Source organism: Daphnia pulicaria, chromosome 4 (assembly GCF_021234035.1).
Source record: "Daphnia pulicaria isolate SC F1-1A chromosome 4, SC_F0-13Bv2, whole genome shotgun sequence".
NCBI lineage: Eukaryota > Metazoa > Arthropoda > Branchiopoda > Diplostraca > Daphniidae > Daphnia > Daphnia pulicaria.
The window spans coordinates 366563-383151 of record NC_060916.1 but is presented as its reverse complement, the minus strand read 5'-3'; the positions used below and the strand labels follow the sequence as shown (position 1 = coordinate 383151).

Genomic DNA, 16589 nt, shown 5'->3' with positions numbered 1-16589 from the left:
TTTTCAGGCTGATTCCTCAATCAACCTCAAAGGTTTGTGTTACATTTAATCTTCATACAGTAAAATAAATTTGTATAAAAAGTTTATTTTGTTTTGATTTTCCAGATTTGCACATCAACCAATTAAAGAAACGATTGGAGTAACGGTTTTATGATCCATGGAATTTAAACCAAATCAAGCCAGGGTAGGTGAAAGGCCACTAAAAAAAAGCAATAAATTGGATAAAAGAAACTTCCAAAAACCAGTCAAGCTTTTGGTGTTGGAGTCTTCACAGTGAAAAAGAATGCATTTTTCAACTAGGAGGAGTGAAAACAACAAAAACCCTCAGGTGCTGGGTTTGCCCTGTTCTGATATCCTTGGTGTGAAGTGAACACGCTAACAAGTAATTTCGTACCTATTTGTCGTAGTATGGATTCGACTTCAAACTCGTCACTTAAACTGAGCAGACTGAACCAACAAATCCCAAATATTACATGAGAGCCGCCATTCTCAACGAGATTTTGAGTCGTTCCATCTGAGGAATGGAAAGGCAGATTAAACAAGTTGGAGATCATTAACAGTAGGTGAGTCTGGAAAAAAGCATAAATTAATATATTCTAATAGGCGTTTATCGAAATTTCTCGGACTGTTTCTGTTCTTTCCAGCCGTTCACGAGAGAACAGTACAGATTCGAAGCTTTCTATGTTCTCGTCCAAGAATTAAAGACGCGGAAAATTGCTTCATCTCCAGCCAGATAATGTGACTGCCTAGGACCGCGAGCGTAAAGAGGTAAATAGGAAATGTATTGGGTGTATTAAGTTATTTGTCTATTTGCATATACCGGCGTATATTGTAACATTTTTGTAGATAAATTCTTATCCCTTAAATTACACCTCAATAAAGGGAAATACGATTTCCTTCTCCATCTCGCATCCAGTGAATTGAGTGTAGTGGCATTGATTGCCGCACAGGTTACTTAAAGGGAAGGATCGGCCTAGACGAAATTTACACACCCAATCCTCCTCCGGAGTCCGGTCCTTTCACACACAGAACAGACTATTGTGATTCGATCGTGCTTTCTCGGTAAATAATTGGATATGCATATTATAAGATTCTTTAACTAACTTGTGATAAATTTCCCATTCATTTTCCGTTTAAACTTATAGGATCAGTACCCGGGGTTTTGAGCTGAAAGCAACTAGTCGTTCCGCTCAGTCGTTCATTTGGGACACAGAAGAGGACATCTGGCGGCCAGATTTATCTTCAGTTGTTGGGCGCAGGCTAGCTATCTGTTTAGCCCCTACCTTCTTCTTGGTTCTTTGACTCTTTCTGATGTGTCGCAATTAGCACTAAGCAGCTTGCAGTATGGTCGAAGGTGAAAAGCTCTGCGTAGGTCGTTTTAAAATTCGCTAAATTTGGATCAAGTTCGTGTTTAAAGTGAGTCTCATATAAAGTTGAGTGATATTTGATATTCAGTGTTATTGTATTTTCGTTTAAATAAAAAAAATCCTTCTAAGATGGATCCAACATCGATTCAACCCAAAGAAAACGTTGATTGGAAGCAACAAAATGCTAGTTGTGTTACGGTTGACGAATTTCATGTAATGATGAAAGAGGCTGAAGTCAAAGAAAAACAAGACAAAAAGGAAATTTATGAGCTGATTGGTGCATTGGATGATAAACCAATGGATGTTGGCAACAAAGGTAAATTGAGTCACCATTTCCTAAATGTAGGAAATTTCCCTTTTGTTTTGCTTTATCTGTTTAATGCTGGAATTTAATAACATTTTTTTTCTTGTAATAGTTAATAAGAGAATTGACACCCTTCAAGAGAGAAGCAATAAAAGAATGGATATCCTGGAAGAAAATAACATCAATTACTTAACAAGTAAAATTTCCAAGATCATTGATAGATTGGCTGTACCTATTAATGATGAAATGCCTGTTCTTGCTGGATTCGAACAAATAATTCGCGCTTTTTCATTCAGCTCTGACATGAAGTCTTGCTCTCTTGTTGGGGGCAGTAGTTCAAAAAACAGCAATAACCTAAAGCCCTATCCTTCAATGGCTACTTTGATGGATTTGAACACTTTACACCATGTTTCTCCAAAAGTAATATTCATTTTTAAGATAGAGTTTAATTCTGTAGATATTTACATCCTTTTCACATTTAGGAGACGCTTCACAATGATTCTCATCCAATAAAAGAGGAAAATCTGATGACTGATTATTACGATTGTTATTGCAATCCGCCGTTCCATACATGCCAAACTGCCCCGTCCATCATTGGCGATAACGCGAAGTCTTATTCAAGCGAGATTCGAAGAAAAGAAGGCGAAGTCGCAATGCAAGCTCCTTATGTCAATTTAGACACAGGGTATTGCAGATTCGTCTCCTAACTTATCTTGTTGAACTACATTCCAATTTCCTTCGTCCATTAAATCACAGAAATTCTCCACTAAAGCACAGTTTGAAAAGTCGTTATCGATCTGATCGTCGTAGTAGCCCTATGATGAATGTGAAAAATGTCCCTAATTCCGATATTGAATGCAAATTGAAACAATACGAATATGCAGATAGTGAATTTCAAACCTCAAAAACTTCATTGTCTGCAGTGGAAATTGAAGCAACAAGGCTTATATCAACCAATGACGAATGTGGTGGGAAATTAATAATTTGATTAAGTTTTGAGCATTAATAGGGGCGCGCTGAGCATTACATTTTTTTATGTAGGTATTCCTCAGTACTTGACCAGTCGAAAGTGTGAATTACAATTTAACGGTAACACTCAAACCTTGTCCTGCGAACGTGATCTACTTTCTGAAAACAAGCCACTGAATTCATCAACCTCCTCATTACCTCCCTTCATAGAGGGTGATCAGGAAGTTACTACTCCATGTGTTTCTCTTGAATGCACAACAGCGCCTAGTTCTGATTCTATTGTTGCTCCATTTGTTTCTCGTTGTTCAAGCATTGTTGAAATTCCTCTTCGCATATCTACTCGACAAAAATCTCGGCCTCATAGATACCGAGATACCGATGACGATTGGAATATATGAGACATGCAAGAATGACGAAAGCGAGATTCAGCTCAACCAAACATAGAAGTATATACATGCATATTTTGGATATATGTTATTTAGTTAATAATATGTTTATTTTATTTTGCAGAACCATTGATCAATGCAGTCAGATCTGTTAATGTGGAGCCCGTCGTTGAATGTGAAAGTTTGGAAAGTTATCATGTCGATGACGTAGAAGGTATCCTTATTTTTTCATTTGTTAACTTTGAGGATCTTGTCAAGTTTTGTGCTGATCAGCTATAAAATACCCTCGAATGTCAGTTTACATCGATATAGCTGCATACAATATGCAACCGTTTTTCTTGTTGAATTAATCTGATAGTACCGAACCACGTGGTTTTCTACTTGAACAGCGATTAACCAGATATATTTTATTGTTTTTTGTTGTTGAGGGGGACAGAAGACAAGGCAGTCTAAGTTCTATTCCTGATGAGATAGAAGAAGTTATATCTCTTTTGTGTTATTGAGCCCAATTTGAACAAATTATGTTCCCCTCCTTGAGGTCGACGATTACCACTTTTTGTAAATGTCAACAAAGAAGTGTTCAAATATGAGTAACTTTAGTTTCTTCGATTTCTTTGTTACCTTTCTTTGATAGATCTTTAGTTATTAGCAAGACGGGTGAGCAGGGCAGCGCAGCAAGAGGCGCTATTATTCAAATTTGTGTTAACGTTTTTTTCCAGAAGGTAAAAGGAATTAATTAAATTTATTGAAAAATGTTTTCTACTTTATATTCATTTATTGAAAAAAGCCGCTGCTATTTACATTTGTCGAAAACTAAGTAACTAGGTTGCCACCGCTCTTCATTGCTGTGGTTACTGCTGCCACCTCTTGTCTGGTTCGCACACTTTTTCTGTTTCCTGTCCCCCCTAAAGAGGGGGGTTACATCGGGACCAGGAGGGCCATTTCTTTAGTTGAAGCGTGACTTTTGAGAGGAAGGGCCGCTACTATACTTCGATTGGAGTTTCGGTTCGATTGTTAGCTTTATTGTTGGCAGATTGAGAATTTGTGAATTGTGATGTCTAACATGGATCAGGATGGTGGGTGCTTGCTTCCTTTATTCTTGGTGTAATAGATTCGATTCTATTGCACGTGGAGTAACCCGAGTGTGTCATCTTTTATTTGGAGACGGATCTCGAAGCTTAAGATTTTGAAACCGTGCTGTCCACCACGTCGCCCACGTCCAGAAGCTGAGTAAATACTTCACATCTACAATGTTCTTAATGGTAAAGTTGTTGATTAAACTGATGGAAATTAGGATAATGACATTTTTTGGTTTGATTCCAGGCACCTTTCAATATATGGAACTTCAGCCATCCAATCGTGCAGTCTGCATCTCATTCACCTTTGCTGTGAACATCAATAACATGTACCCTAATTGAAGGCAAGAAGGTGACAATCTTCAAATTTTAACATTTAAAAATTAAAATATGTTTCGTTGGAAGTAAAGTGTAGGAGTTTTCAGGGAAAGCTTTGTCACTATTGTTTAGTTTTAACATTTGAGATTTCATCAAGCAAACAGCTGTTTTCTTCAATCATAGGTATTTAGCATGGTATTTAGTTATGGGTTGTGTATAAGGGAAATTGGTTGGACACAAGCCAAATGGATACTGAAAGAGTATCATTTTCCTGTTGAGTACTCCAAAGTTCAATGAATTTGTAATTAAATCTCAAGTGAGTCTTAAAGTTTAAATTTTATTTTTCGTCTATGGGTATCAGATAACGTTGATATAGACATTTGGGTCTCTATTTGAAGCAGTATAAATAATGTAACATATTTTTTTCGTTTCATGCAGCATCTCCATTAATGCCAAATATTAATAATTTTTTTTGGTTATAGGTTTATATTGACAGTGATGTTGCTGTCCAGGGCATGGTGTTGCAGCCAATGGTGGTGAAATAGTTTTTGCATAAAGTTAAACTGGTTGCTCCTTGCTGCTGGTGTTGTGTTAGAAGTAACATTCAGTATTTTGTTTTATTGTCATAAGTTTCTATGTAGTTTTACCGTTCATACGATAAGAAAGAACAAAAAATTTATACGGGGAAATTTATGTCAAACAAATAATAAACTTGTCTTCGTGATTGGGAAAGCAAAGAGGGGGAAGTTGAGGGAGGGGTGAGAGTTTATTTTAATGAATACTGATGTGATATTTGGTGATAAACCCTTTTATTATCCCATAACCCTATGTAAATACCCTATACATCCATTCACAATCCCTATGTCCAATCTATTAACTCCCATATTCAATTATACACCTATTGATCCTCATAGCTAACCTATCTACTCCCACATACTATAAACCCAATATTCCATAATAATGTTAAATAACTATATGTATAACTGAAAAAATTGACAATAAACAAATTATTTTATGAAAAAATTTTGGGAATTTACACAATTTTAATTATTAATAAATTATAAAATTAATAAACAGAGCGTCCGGTTTAAAACGGTTTACTACTGCACAAGTTTAAACGCAACCCGCCACCACCGCTGCGGCAATGAGACAAAAAGCGATGGATTAGTTTTGGGGAAATCTGCATCGTCTTTGTAACTTGACTGACGGAGATTTCCACAAAAAATTAACCATGGCTATTTGTTTCATTGGGTAGTGGGTTGCATTGTTTTAACTCGCGCATGCTGTTGTAGGTTTTGTCTACGGCCCCCAGAGATAGTATCTGGACCGAGAAGAAGAGAGAAGTACGAGGCAAGTTTTACTGGGGAGATGTAGTCATACTAGGCTTCCGAGTTAGACACATGACCCTCCAAAAGTTTTCATCGGATCATGCGCCTTCCAAGTCCCCGTTCGACCAGAGCCCTCCCCTCCTCCTGGTTTCACGGCGGGTGAGTGACCACCGGCGGGCGTTGGTTAGTGGTTAGTTAGGGAAACGGGGCCACAGAAAAGAAGGGAGCCCAGATATGCACTTGTAATTTAGCTAACTAGTAACTACACAATTAATCGGCCAGTCTTGAATTACAGCATTCTCTTCTCAGCTTCACCAAAGAATCAAGTCTTTGGAACTGCGGTAAAGGATTACACTGAAAGAGGAATAGAGATTTGTTTAGAATTCAAAAATTTTCGAATAATATTGTAATAATAACAAGCATTACCTCAAATCAATCAATCCTAGATCGTCTTAAATGAGAACTTGTTTTGATGGTCTCTGCAACCTCTAGTGGCACACTCACTGTCCACAATATAGTGGCAGCAAAGAATTGGAACTGATAAGGGCTTCAATATTTGGATTATGACTTAACAGTCACAAAGTACGTGATGGGTTCCATAATATCCCAGCTGTATTCCTCCCAAGTGAGACGGGCTAAAGCGCCGAATTGGACGCCCATGAGAGCCAGGCCGGCCCAAGTTGTCGTCCTCCTCTCAGCTCCAGCCATCTCGAAATTCATCTTCTTAGAAAAAGATACCCATAAAAAGAAAGAGAGAAAAGATTTTTATTAGCGTTTGTATGGGAGGGTAGAAAAAAGTTACAACTTTTAGTCGTCCCAAAGACAAACAGAAGGTCAATAAAAGACCCAGGCCATCAACTACTGCTAAATGAATGCCGTGAAATAGAATTAAACGCACGGGGCTCGTCGCTGCCGTATTAAAGAATAAAATAATAAAGAAAAAGTATACTGTATTTAAAAAAACTTAAATAATAAAGACATTCCATAATTTAAAGCCTAAAAAGAATAAAAGAAACTATTAGTGGCAGCTGCATGATCAACCACATTATTATAATACACTTATTCTTCAGGAGAACTGCAATCCTAATAATTTAGATGGAAATGTGTTTACTTAAATAATTCAACCCACATCTAACCCATCTTTAAATATGGCAAAAATGTTAAAATCATAGTTGGGGATAGCGCCGAGGAAAGCCAAAAATTGTGTCATCAAGTCTAACGAATTTATGATGTTGAAAAAGACTGGACACCACAAATGATATTTACAAAATAATTGAACACTTTAACATCCAGAACATGTTGAAACGTTAAATATAATAAGAAACCAAGTTTAAAAGACCTTCCGAAATAAAAAATTACTCTTCGTTTCCACTATATCAACAAAAGCCAATCGCGAGATCAAGCAGGTGCCCGCAGGTGCCACTGATTAGCATTGAAATACGCCAATGCATGACATAATTAAATTGAAACTTATTCAACTACTATCGAATGAAACGCGAAATGTTGGTGATGTCGCCATTCAACAGTCGTTGGTAACATCTCCCTGTCATCTTGGTCTCAAGTGGATGGGATTTTTCATAACAGTTGGGGACATGGACAAGTTAAAGAAACGACAGGTATTATAAGGTCGGTCTGCTCTGTCTGCTCCCTGATCGTTTTGGGAACAATCACTCATGTGGGATAACTTCTAGCTTTGAAAATCTCTCTCTCCCCTCGCTGTCTTGCCCCATCTATTTAAATTCCCCCACAAAAATCGATGGAAACGGAGGAGTACCATATTAAAATTAATGGATGACGAAAACATCAATTGATCGTGACAGTGGGGAACAAGCGAAACAATCAAAGAAAAAAAAAACAGTTTTAACCTAATGGCAAACGACAAATGTCACACTCACCGAATGTCGAGTGATGGGTTTTACCGGGTTCGTGTGTGTTGACGCTGGAACACTGGAACTGGGTTCACACAAGTTGATCACTGCTGGATTGCGGAGCAAATGCCGTGGGGTCCGTTCATGAACATTTGCATTTTGTGTAGCTGAGTTGAGGGCATCGGCTAACGTCGCCTTCCGGAAACCAGGAAGTCATTTAATACCAATAGAAGTGAAACCTGATACTAAGTGAAACCTGAATCATGAAACACCAAGGAATTTTAAATTAATTTGCTGATTGATAAAAATTTTTAGGTCCTACATAAATTAACGCCACGATCTGTTTCAAACTTGATCAATTCTGGCCGGGCACAACGAGCATTTGCCGTAAAGGAAATGTTTAAAAATGAACAAATTAAAAATTCAATTTTTTTAGTAATAAAACAAAATCCCTTTCCTCTAATTTTCGAATTCAAACATTCGTATAACTAACAGTCCCATCGTTTGTGGCTTATCTTTGGTAAGAAAGGAACGTGAGCTGAAAACGGAAAACAAAAACTGAGAACAACATAAAAGTGTGTCCGACTCGCTGCTATTGAACGATTGATCGACAATCAACAAAATATGAGATATGCAAAATAAGGACATATACCACATCTACTGCAGGGAGAGATTCAAGTGATTAAAGATTCAAGAGATGATATCATGAATGCAGGACTGACTGAGAAAGCATATACCAACAATAACGACTTGAATTGAACTTTTTTCTTCTTGATTGCAATCAATTGATGTGTGAGTAACTTATCGAATGTGTACAGTTCAATTTTTGAATAATAATAGCATTTTTTCCCACTGTTGGTTTCGAGAGAAGTTTATTTAGTAAACTTATAGCCAACTTCTTCTTTCCTACCCAATGTGTGTGTACAGGAAAACGTAAAACCTTTTCTCCCTTCAGACAGAAGTGATAGAAGATCCTTATAAAAACATTTAAAGTAGATATCCAGAAACACTTTAGAGATAGCCTTGAAAAACGAAATCCCATCTTTAAAAGATAAAAATCAACGCTCGAAACAATTCAAGGAATCAAAGAAAAATGACGTGAAATGCGAAATGCAAAGAAATCATTACCTTTATGCTTCTGTTTTATATAACAGTTTTTTTTCTTTGATGATGTTAATCCGATAAAACACCAAAATTCGCATTCTCAGTTTCTCACAAGAGACCTACCGTTTGTAGGCAAATAGATCACAGTGATTTGCACACCTTGCTTGTCATCTCTCTAATGAAGCTTTGACTGCGAGCTGCGACTTCGTCTGCAAAACAAATGCAAGACGGGTGTTTTTTTTTACGTCAGCTGATTTTGGTTTAAGTTGAAGTACGCAAATTTCAATTGCACATTAAACTGATTTTAACGATAATTTTACATCAAAGGTTTTTTGAAAACGATAACGATAATTTCACACCAAATTAAGGATTTCAAACTAATAATAATAACTGGATAATTTACCTGAAATTGATTTGCTCAATGATAAAGAATTGGTTTTATTGTGTACTTCCAATACGCATAACTAATACACCCAACACACATGAACCACTAAAATCTATGCAAATAACAATAACTAGATGATAAAAAAGGGCAGAACTTTGATAAAACCATTTTCATGACATTGAAATGAAACTTTGCAGACTGTTCGTATAGACTATAGTCATGACGAATTTCCATTATTTCACCTTTTTACGGATTGTTGGCCATTGTAGTTGCAATCCACTCAAGATAAGCGGTGACTCGGGTGTATAAGCCAGTATAACTAGGATCAGCACAATCAACATTATAGCCGAAGGAATTTATACCAACTTGAACTCCATCGACGAAAAGTGGACCGCCAATGTCGAGACCCTGTAATAAGCGAAAAAGTGATTTTAATTTAAAAAAAAAAAAAACACGATCACTTATGAAATTTTCGTGAAAGACTGACCTGCTCGCAAGTGTTTGCCCTCGTCTGTACCGTTCCAGCAGTTCTATTGAATAAATATTCCAGTGACACTAATTCAGTCGCCCAGTCCGAGAGAGCTGGTGAACACAATGGATTGGCCGTTGATGGCGGCGGCGATAGAGGGTCTTCCGATGTAAAAAACGGATCCTCCGATGTAAAAATCGGATCCTCCGATGTAAAAATCGGATCTTCCGATGTAAAAATCGGATCCTCCGTTGTAATAATCGGATCCTCCGTTGGCGGGTTTACTGGTTCTGTAAACGAGGCACACATCATATTATCGCCGACGAAATCGGGATATTGACTGGCGCAGATTGCGTTGTCCTCCACTACGACATCAGCTTTTAACAATGTATTTGAAAGGCTTCCTCCTATTGATTAAGTTTTTTGTCAATCTAAAACTTCGAGTTATGGATTTGCATTAACATTTTACCTGGAGAGATTGTTGTTCCCCATCCAATAATGACGGCCGGGCTATCGGCATAAGTACTCGAGGCTCGATTAGTTATTTTACCATTCAACAAATCGTCAAAACGAACTAAATCAGACATCGATTCTGAAGGAATCTGTAAAGATCTGGTTTTCTTTTTAGTTGTTGTGCGTTTTGTGGTAGGTTTGGTTGTTGGTTTTTTGGTCGTCGTCTTTGTTGTTGGTTTTTTGGTCGTCGTTTTCGTTGTTGGTTTTTTGGTTGTCGTTTTCGTTGTTGGTTTTTTAGTCGTCGTTTTCGTTGTTGGTTTTTTGGTTGTCGTTTTCGTTGTTGGTTTTTTGGTCGTCGTCTTTGTTGTTGGTTTTTTGGTCGTCGTTTTCGTTGTTGGTTTTTTGGTCGTCGTCTTAGTTGTCGTTTTTGTTGTTGGTTTCTTTGTAGTAGTGGTTTTAGTTGTTGTGGGCTTTTTAGTCGTTGTTGTTTTAGTGGTTGTAGTTGGTATAGTGGTCGGTTCTGTTGTAATCGGTTGCGGTATATCTGGAAGGGTAACAGTTGGTATATCTGTAACTGATGATTGTAAGACCAATAGTGCCACGTCGTTATCCTGTGTATAAGATTAAATGAGGTTAAGATTACGTAAGGAAACAAACTGTGATATCACCAATGTGATCCTTACTTTACCTTGGTGTCAGGGTTGAAATTTTCATCGGCAACGCCGAATGAAATGCTTGGAAAATGTGTCGAAATGGGGGTATCACGAAAATCGTGATATCTCAAACATCTCAAAGAATTATAAAAAATCCTTTTGGATTCTGAAAGAGGGATGAAAGGGCTACATTTTGTAACAATTAGTTTTTTTTACAAGCCGAATATACGGCTAAAAGCGATGTAGTCGGACGGGGAGACTTTGGGTTTTCGTGATATTTCACGATTTTTCAACCGTGATTATCTCGTGAACGGGAAAAGATAAAAATCCGGACTTAATTCCGTTGGAATCGCCTTGCGATTCTGAACAGATTAGACCTAGTCCGGATTTGTAAAGTTCTTTTCCGGATTACGATCCGAAAAGTACCCCCACCATTTCGGTCCGGTTGAGTGGGAGATCGCTTGTTAATATCAGAATCAAAATATTAGGAAACTTACAGTTTGAACGAAAAAAAAAATGTATTCGCTGGGATGATAGACTGTATGCTTCTTATTATCTTAAATTATACTCAGGCCAGCACAAATTTCATCGCTGGAAAACCGCTGACTCAAGAATTATTACAACGAAATTTTTCCAACATAGGGAAAGGTAGAACTAAAAACTAACAATTTTTTCCTCGATTTCTTTCTTTTACTAATTGTTAAATCTGTAGAAATAAGAGACGAGTTCATTCCGTGGGACAAACAAGACACTACGCTCCACGAAGGTGACATTAAGCTTTTTGGGGACAAAGTTGCTATCTTGAGCAGTAGCTACCGTTGGCCCAATGCACAAATTCCTTATGAAATCTCAGCTGACTACAGTAATATACATTTTTCTCGAAAATTTTCATTTCTTATTCTAAAAAGAAATCAAAATAAATATTTGTACCTGGATTGCATGCTGATAACCATCTTTGGCCACTGATAACTCGATTCTGATGAAAAGCAACTGACCAGCGTACAATCATCGCATTCGGCATGAGTACGTACCACAACAATACGTGCATCCGTTTCGTTCCTCGAACCTGTGAAAAAAATTACATAAGAATCTTCAAAAGTGGAGGAGGGTAAAATACTTTGCAAATGTAATTGTTTTATTTACTTATTCTGGCCACATATTGAAAAACTACTAAGTTGCTGGAGTTACGTTGGCATGATAAACATTGGCGCTCAAGATGTAAGTCTCGATGATGGTTGCATCGCAAGTTGGGCACCAGGGGTAGTCATGCACGAACTAATGCACGCCGCTGGATTCTACCACGAACACACACGCCCAGATCGTGACACCTACGTGCAGATTAACTTTGCCAATATTCCATCACGTATGTAAAGTTTGTATGTAAATTTCATATTCATAATGCGGTTAATGCCCATAGCGATTTGGGTTTGAAACCCTTAAAAGTTCTTTACAATTAACGTTAGAAAATGCCTACATTAACTTAAACACTCCTAACGTAAATTTGTATTGAATATTTCAAATAAACATTACAGAAGTCGTGCACAACTTCGACATCAAGTCTACTTCGCAGGTTACTACTCTTGGACTTGCTTACGACTACGGTAATAAATCATTTGAACTTAATTATAGATGATATCATATTTTAAAAAAATTACTTGTTAGTAACAAGTTGTTACAGTGGTGAGGTAACGTTCAATATTTTGTAATTAGCCTAATGACTATTAACTGCTGAGCAATCACTAATAGCCTAATAGCAAAATATTGTTTTCATTAGGCTCTGTAATGCATTACCCCAGAAATGCTTTTGCTATTAACCGCACCATTCCAACTATCACTCCCCTTATTGGGAACCCAACCATAGGGCAACTATCAGGATTTAGTTCGGTACGTAATTAAAAAAAAAAAAAAAAAATACGATTTCAGGATGAGTGAATCGATTATATGAACGTGTTTCCACCTATCTCTTTTGTAGCTGGACCTCCAAAAACTGAACGCATTGTATTGCGCCGCGTCCGGTTAGATAGTTTTCTGAGAATGACTTTGCGTTGATCTTGTTTCTATTATGTTCCCCATCCTACATGTAAGATCTAAAAATAATCTGTGCAAGACCTTTTTTGATTACTTGGTGATTGATTTTCATATAATGTTTGAATACAGCAGTTTGTTTGGCATGGAAAGACATTGGGTGACTTTACGCACAGGTCACAACCCAACTAGAACTTTCGAATTTTCGAACGGTTGGCGAAAGATACATAAAAAAAAAGTTCTTACTTGCTGCAAGCGCTGCCTCCACGTTGATTAATTTCGTTAGATTTCCTCCTCAACTTCGGTGGTGTTGGCTCAGATTCCGAGACAGAGCAGCGGTTGGCGGGAATGGCAGATCTTTCTTCGGCTCATTGCACTAGTTCTTCCTGTGGCATCAACAGGAGACTATTGAAAAAACACAAAAAAAAAAGAATAATAATTTGCTTTAAACAAAAACCACGAAAAAGTCCAACCAACATTTACCTGAAATCTACAGATTTAGCCATGTTTTGGATAGGTAAAATTCTAGGCGACTGATAATCAGCCCGCTACTTTCCCAACTGCAACCAAGTCCGTTTCTTGATCGCAGCAACAGCTTCAATTGGCCTGAAAAACTTTTCTTGTTGAAATCTTTTGGTTAATCAAGCAATCCGTTGATTTGACATGCTAACCCGAGCGAATTAAGCTTCTTGCTTTGCTGTTGCTGTTGGGTCGGTGAATTTGTCTTGCATTAAGATCTTGTGTTTCAATCGATTCTCCAGTACTGCAAGAGGCTCGACTGGACTCCCAAATACAATTGCGGACAAGAGTATGGGATTACCCGGTTTGTTACAAATGTTTAAATATCTTCTACGGAAGAGATGAGGAAGCAGAATGCGATTGTGAGGATCGACTGTAAAATGGACCTGTCTGACAGAGAAATCGCCCAGCTACTGTTGCGCCACCAACATCATTCCGTACCGTGAACAGGAATCCGATTTTTAAAAAAAGACACAAACAAACAACAAACTTGTGAAAGCCGGATGTCGAAAAGACCTGTTTTCTCGTCGCATCTTTATGAATATGATTATAGATACCACACCATCTGGCTCTTTGTTGCATCATTTATATCCAACAAATAGCTCGTCGTGCGTATTTGCCGCCACAGTTACTGGAATAGGACTTTCAAACCCATCTGCACCTAATGCCTGCTGTATTTTAGGTAATTAATGGGGTTGTACATCTGCATCGACCGAATCCAGGAGGGAATGAATGGTACAGCCTGATACGAACAATCTGATACGAAATTTTGATTCAGATGTGGAATGGTTGTCCAAATGCTGCGATGACTAAGTGTAGCTATTCAGATAACATTTTCCACAAATTTCGGTGTGGCCTGTAATACAACGTAATATAGTATATAGACCAAGAAGTAATGTATAAGCGGCTAGCAATAAAGCCTAACTGGAATGTGTCTCAACTCTTTGCGGGACTGAAAGAAGATACTTAGCTGTCAGTCAAAATCACAACGTAAGTGACTCGATGTGTTCTTACTACATATTTTTACTGTAACAACAAAAGTATTTGTGAAACGTATAGATTGTTTAACTACCACAATTTATAAGCTAAAGAAATGTTTAAAATTTGATTTGAATTACAATTTTACTATTAAATTTAGAGAAAAATGACTAACATCATTTTACCAATTCTTGCCAGCAAATTCTGCGGTGGCATAATCTTTTTATGGGATCAGTCAAAGCCACTCCCATCTTGAAGCCCGCCGCGGAAGGGGAGATCTCGTATAAATCAGGCATACAAATCTGATTAATATATTGGCTTAAGCCGATGACAACAATTCTGGAACTTTTAATTTTTGACGAAACAAAAAAAAAAAACTGATTTTCTGACTTAAAATGAGGTGCTCCTATTTTCTTAAATTATACTCAGGCCAGCACAAGTTTCGTAGCTGGAAAACCGCTGACTGAAGAATTATTGAAAGAAGATTTTTCAAACGTTGGGAAAGTAAAATTAAACAGGTTGTGGACACCGATTATTCCCCCCCCCCCCCCCATGTCGTCACTAACAAGAATTCTCCCTCGATTCATTCTTTAATAATTACAAAATTAATTTGGTGGATTTTGCAAACCTGTAGAAATGACGGACGAGTTTATTCCGTGGGGCAAGCAAGATCCCACACTTCACGAAGGTGACATTAAGCTTTATGGGGACAAAAATGCTATCTTGAGTAAAAGCTACCGTTGGCCCAATGCACAAATTCCTTATCAAATCTCAGCGGAGTACAGTATGCATTTCCGTCATTTCAAATTCTTAAAACATTTTCTTCAAATCATAAACTATTTGCTATAACTTACCTTGATGACCAATGGTACCTTGTTGCTGATGAAAAGCAAGCGATCAGCGTACAATAATCGCCTTCGCTATGAGCGCCTACCACAACAATATGTGCATCCGTTTCGTCCCTCGAACCTGTGAAAAGAATTACATTAGGATCTAAAAAACTGGAAACGGGTGCGTTAGTCTTCCAATTTTAAAAAGGCCAAAATGTTTAATTTTGGGGTTTTTTTGTAATCGTTATTCTCATAACTGGACTAATCCTTTCTCAAACTACTAAGTTATTGGAGTTACGTTGGCATGCTAGGGATTTCAGAACAACAAGTAAGTCTCGATGATCAATGTCTCACCACTTCTAGGCCAGGAGTAGCCATGCACGAACTAATGCACACCGCTGATTCTACCACGAACACACGCGTCCACATCGTGACACCTACGTGAGGATCAACTTTACCAACATTCAGCCACGTAAGTACCTACCGGCCAGACATAGAGCAGATAAGAATTAAACAGTTGGCGATCATCAATGAAAACAATGGTACAAGGGTTATTATTTATCCGCTATAATTCTCGTAGAATTTACACAAATCAAGAATGACTTTGAAATTATACTGTACGTTTTAGAATACGCCAACAACTTCGAAAAAAATTTTGCTTCACAGGTGACTACTCTTGGACTTGCTTACGACTATGGTAAATCCGATTTTATATATTCTAAAGAGTTATTTCAATATCATTTACTAAATAAGGAAGAATAAGGAACATGGCCTATTAATGGATAAGTTGGGAAGTCAGAGAAATACATAACAAATAATTAGTAAATTTTGATTTTCAGGCTCTGTGATGCATTATCCTTAATATGTCTTTGCTATTAACACAACTTATCCGACCATCACTCCACTTATTGGAAAGCCAGCATTGGGACAACGAACAGGATTCAGTTTGGTGTGTAACAAAAAAAAAATTATTTCACGATTGCTAAAATGCTAAACTTAACCCATTATAATACATTCAAATGAATTTTCACTTACTGTAGCTGGACCTCCAAAAATTGAAAGCACTGTATTGCTCCGCATCGAAATAAATACTTGTGACGGGCGCACGAGAATAATTTGCATCGATCTGTTTCGCATACGAATATCGTAGCTCCCTCCTTTGCAGTTTGAATGGTGATTTGGTGGCCAATTTCGTCCACAGCTGAAAAAACAGCCTTTAAAAGCACAACTTGATACGAGTCCTTTATTTGTTGTTCTGGTGATTGATTGTCTCACATACAGTTTCAATAAAGTTTGTTCAGCATGAAAACACAGATTCTCTAACGTTACTTTCCGTGTAGCCTACCGGCCTACCCTTCTCCAAGCAACTGCCAAGCCCAAGTGCCAAACTGCCAACTATTCAAAACATGGACTGTTCAAAACTGTTGTGGAAATTTTCTTCATGACAGTAACAAAACGCCATCTAGTGTTGCAATCACAAAGTATCACAAAGCGAGCAACTCGGAAGCCATCCAGTCAAGGCGAAAAATGTCAGCTACCTGCGCTGCGTTTAGCAAG

The 16589-nt window shown here is 37.6% G+C and overlaps 2 protein-coding genes and 5 long non-coding RNA genes across 8 annotated transcripts; 4 read left to right on the top strand and 3 right to left on the bottom strand.

The window, feature by feature from the left end:
* Positions 1-101: 101 nt before the first annotated feature.
* LOC124336612 lies at positions 102-1304 on the top strand. Its single transcript, XR_006917120.1, has 5 exons — positions 102-328; positions 408-563; positions 645-768; positions 847-1062; positions 1146-1304. It is a non-coding gene; the product is annotated as an uncharacterized LOC124336612 (long non-coding RNA).
* LOC124336261 lies at positions 1303-3412 on the top strand. Its single transcript, XM_046789999.1, has 7 exons — positions 1303-1416; positions 1497-1683; positions 1784-2091; positions 2154-2356; positions 2428-2639; positions 2713-3086; positions 3151-3412. The coding sequence occupies exons 2-6, from the start codon at positions 1497-1499 to the stop codon at positions 3036-3038; spliced, it is 1236 nt and encodes a 411-aa protein (XP_046645955.1). The 5' UTR covers positions 1303-1416; the 3' UTR covers positions 3039-3086; positions 3151-3412.
* Positions 3413-4066: 654 nt separating this feature from the next.
* Positions 4067-5421, top strand: LOC124336577. The gene is made up of 3 exons (XR_006917077.1): positions 4067-4288; positions 4350-4454; positions 4903-5421. It is a non-coding gene; the product is annotated as an uncharacterized LOC124336577 (long non-coding RNA).
* A 506-nt stretch (positions 5422-5927) lies between these two features.
* Positions 5928-7852, bottom strand: LOC124336596. The gene is made up of 3 exons (XR_006917105.1): positions 7644-7852; positions 6175-6471; positions 5928-6102 (listed from the first exon to the last, which is right to left on the bottom strand). It is a non-coding gene; the product is annotated as an uncharacterized LOC124336596 (long non-coding RNA).
* Positions 7853-9152: 1300 nt separating this feature from the next.
* Positions 9153-10285, bottom strand: LOC124336467 (renal glandular kallikrein-like). Its single transcript, XM_046790291.1, has 4 exons — positions 10044-10285; positions 9786-9981; positions 9593-9743; positions 9153-9513 (listed from the first exon to the last, which is right to left on the bottom strand). The coding sequence occupies exons 1-4, from the start codon at positions 10159-10161 to the stop codon at positions 9352-9354; spliced, it is 627 nt and encodes a 208-aa protein (XP_046646247.1). The 5' UTR covers positions 10162-10285; the 3' UTR covers positions 9153-9351.
* Positions 10286-11227: 942 nt separating this feature from the next.
* LOC124336555 lies at positions 11228-16332 on the top strand. Of its 2 annotated transcripts, XR_006917026.1 has the most exons (7): positions 11228-11328; positions 11393-11542; positions 15093-15213; positions 15318-15504; positions 15661-15729; positions 15872-15981; positions 16073-16332. It is a non-coding gene; the product is annotated as an uncharacterized LOC124336555 (long non-coding RNA). The 2 variants fall into 2 exon arrangements; XR_006917027.1 differs by lacking the exons at positions 11228-11328; positions 11393-11542 and adding an exon at positions 14890-14986.
* LOC124336580 lies at positions 15260-16161 on the bottom strand. Its single transcript, XR_006917083.1, has 2 exons — positions 16068-16161; positions 15260-15512 (listed from the first exon to the last, which is right to left on the bottom strand). It is a non-coding gene; the product is annotated as an uncharacterized LOC124336580 (long non-coding RNA).
* Positions 16333-16589: the final 257 nt, after the last annotated feature.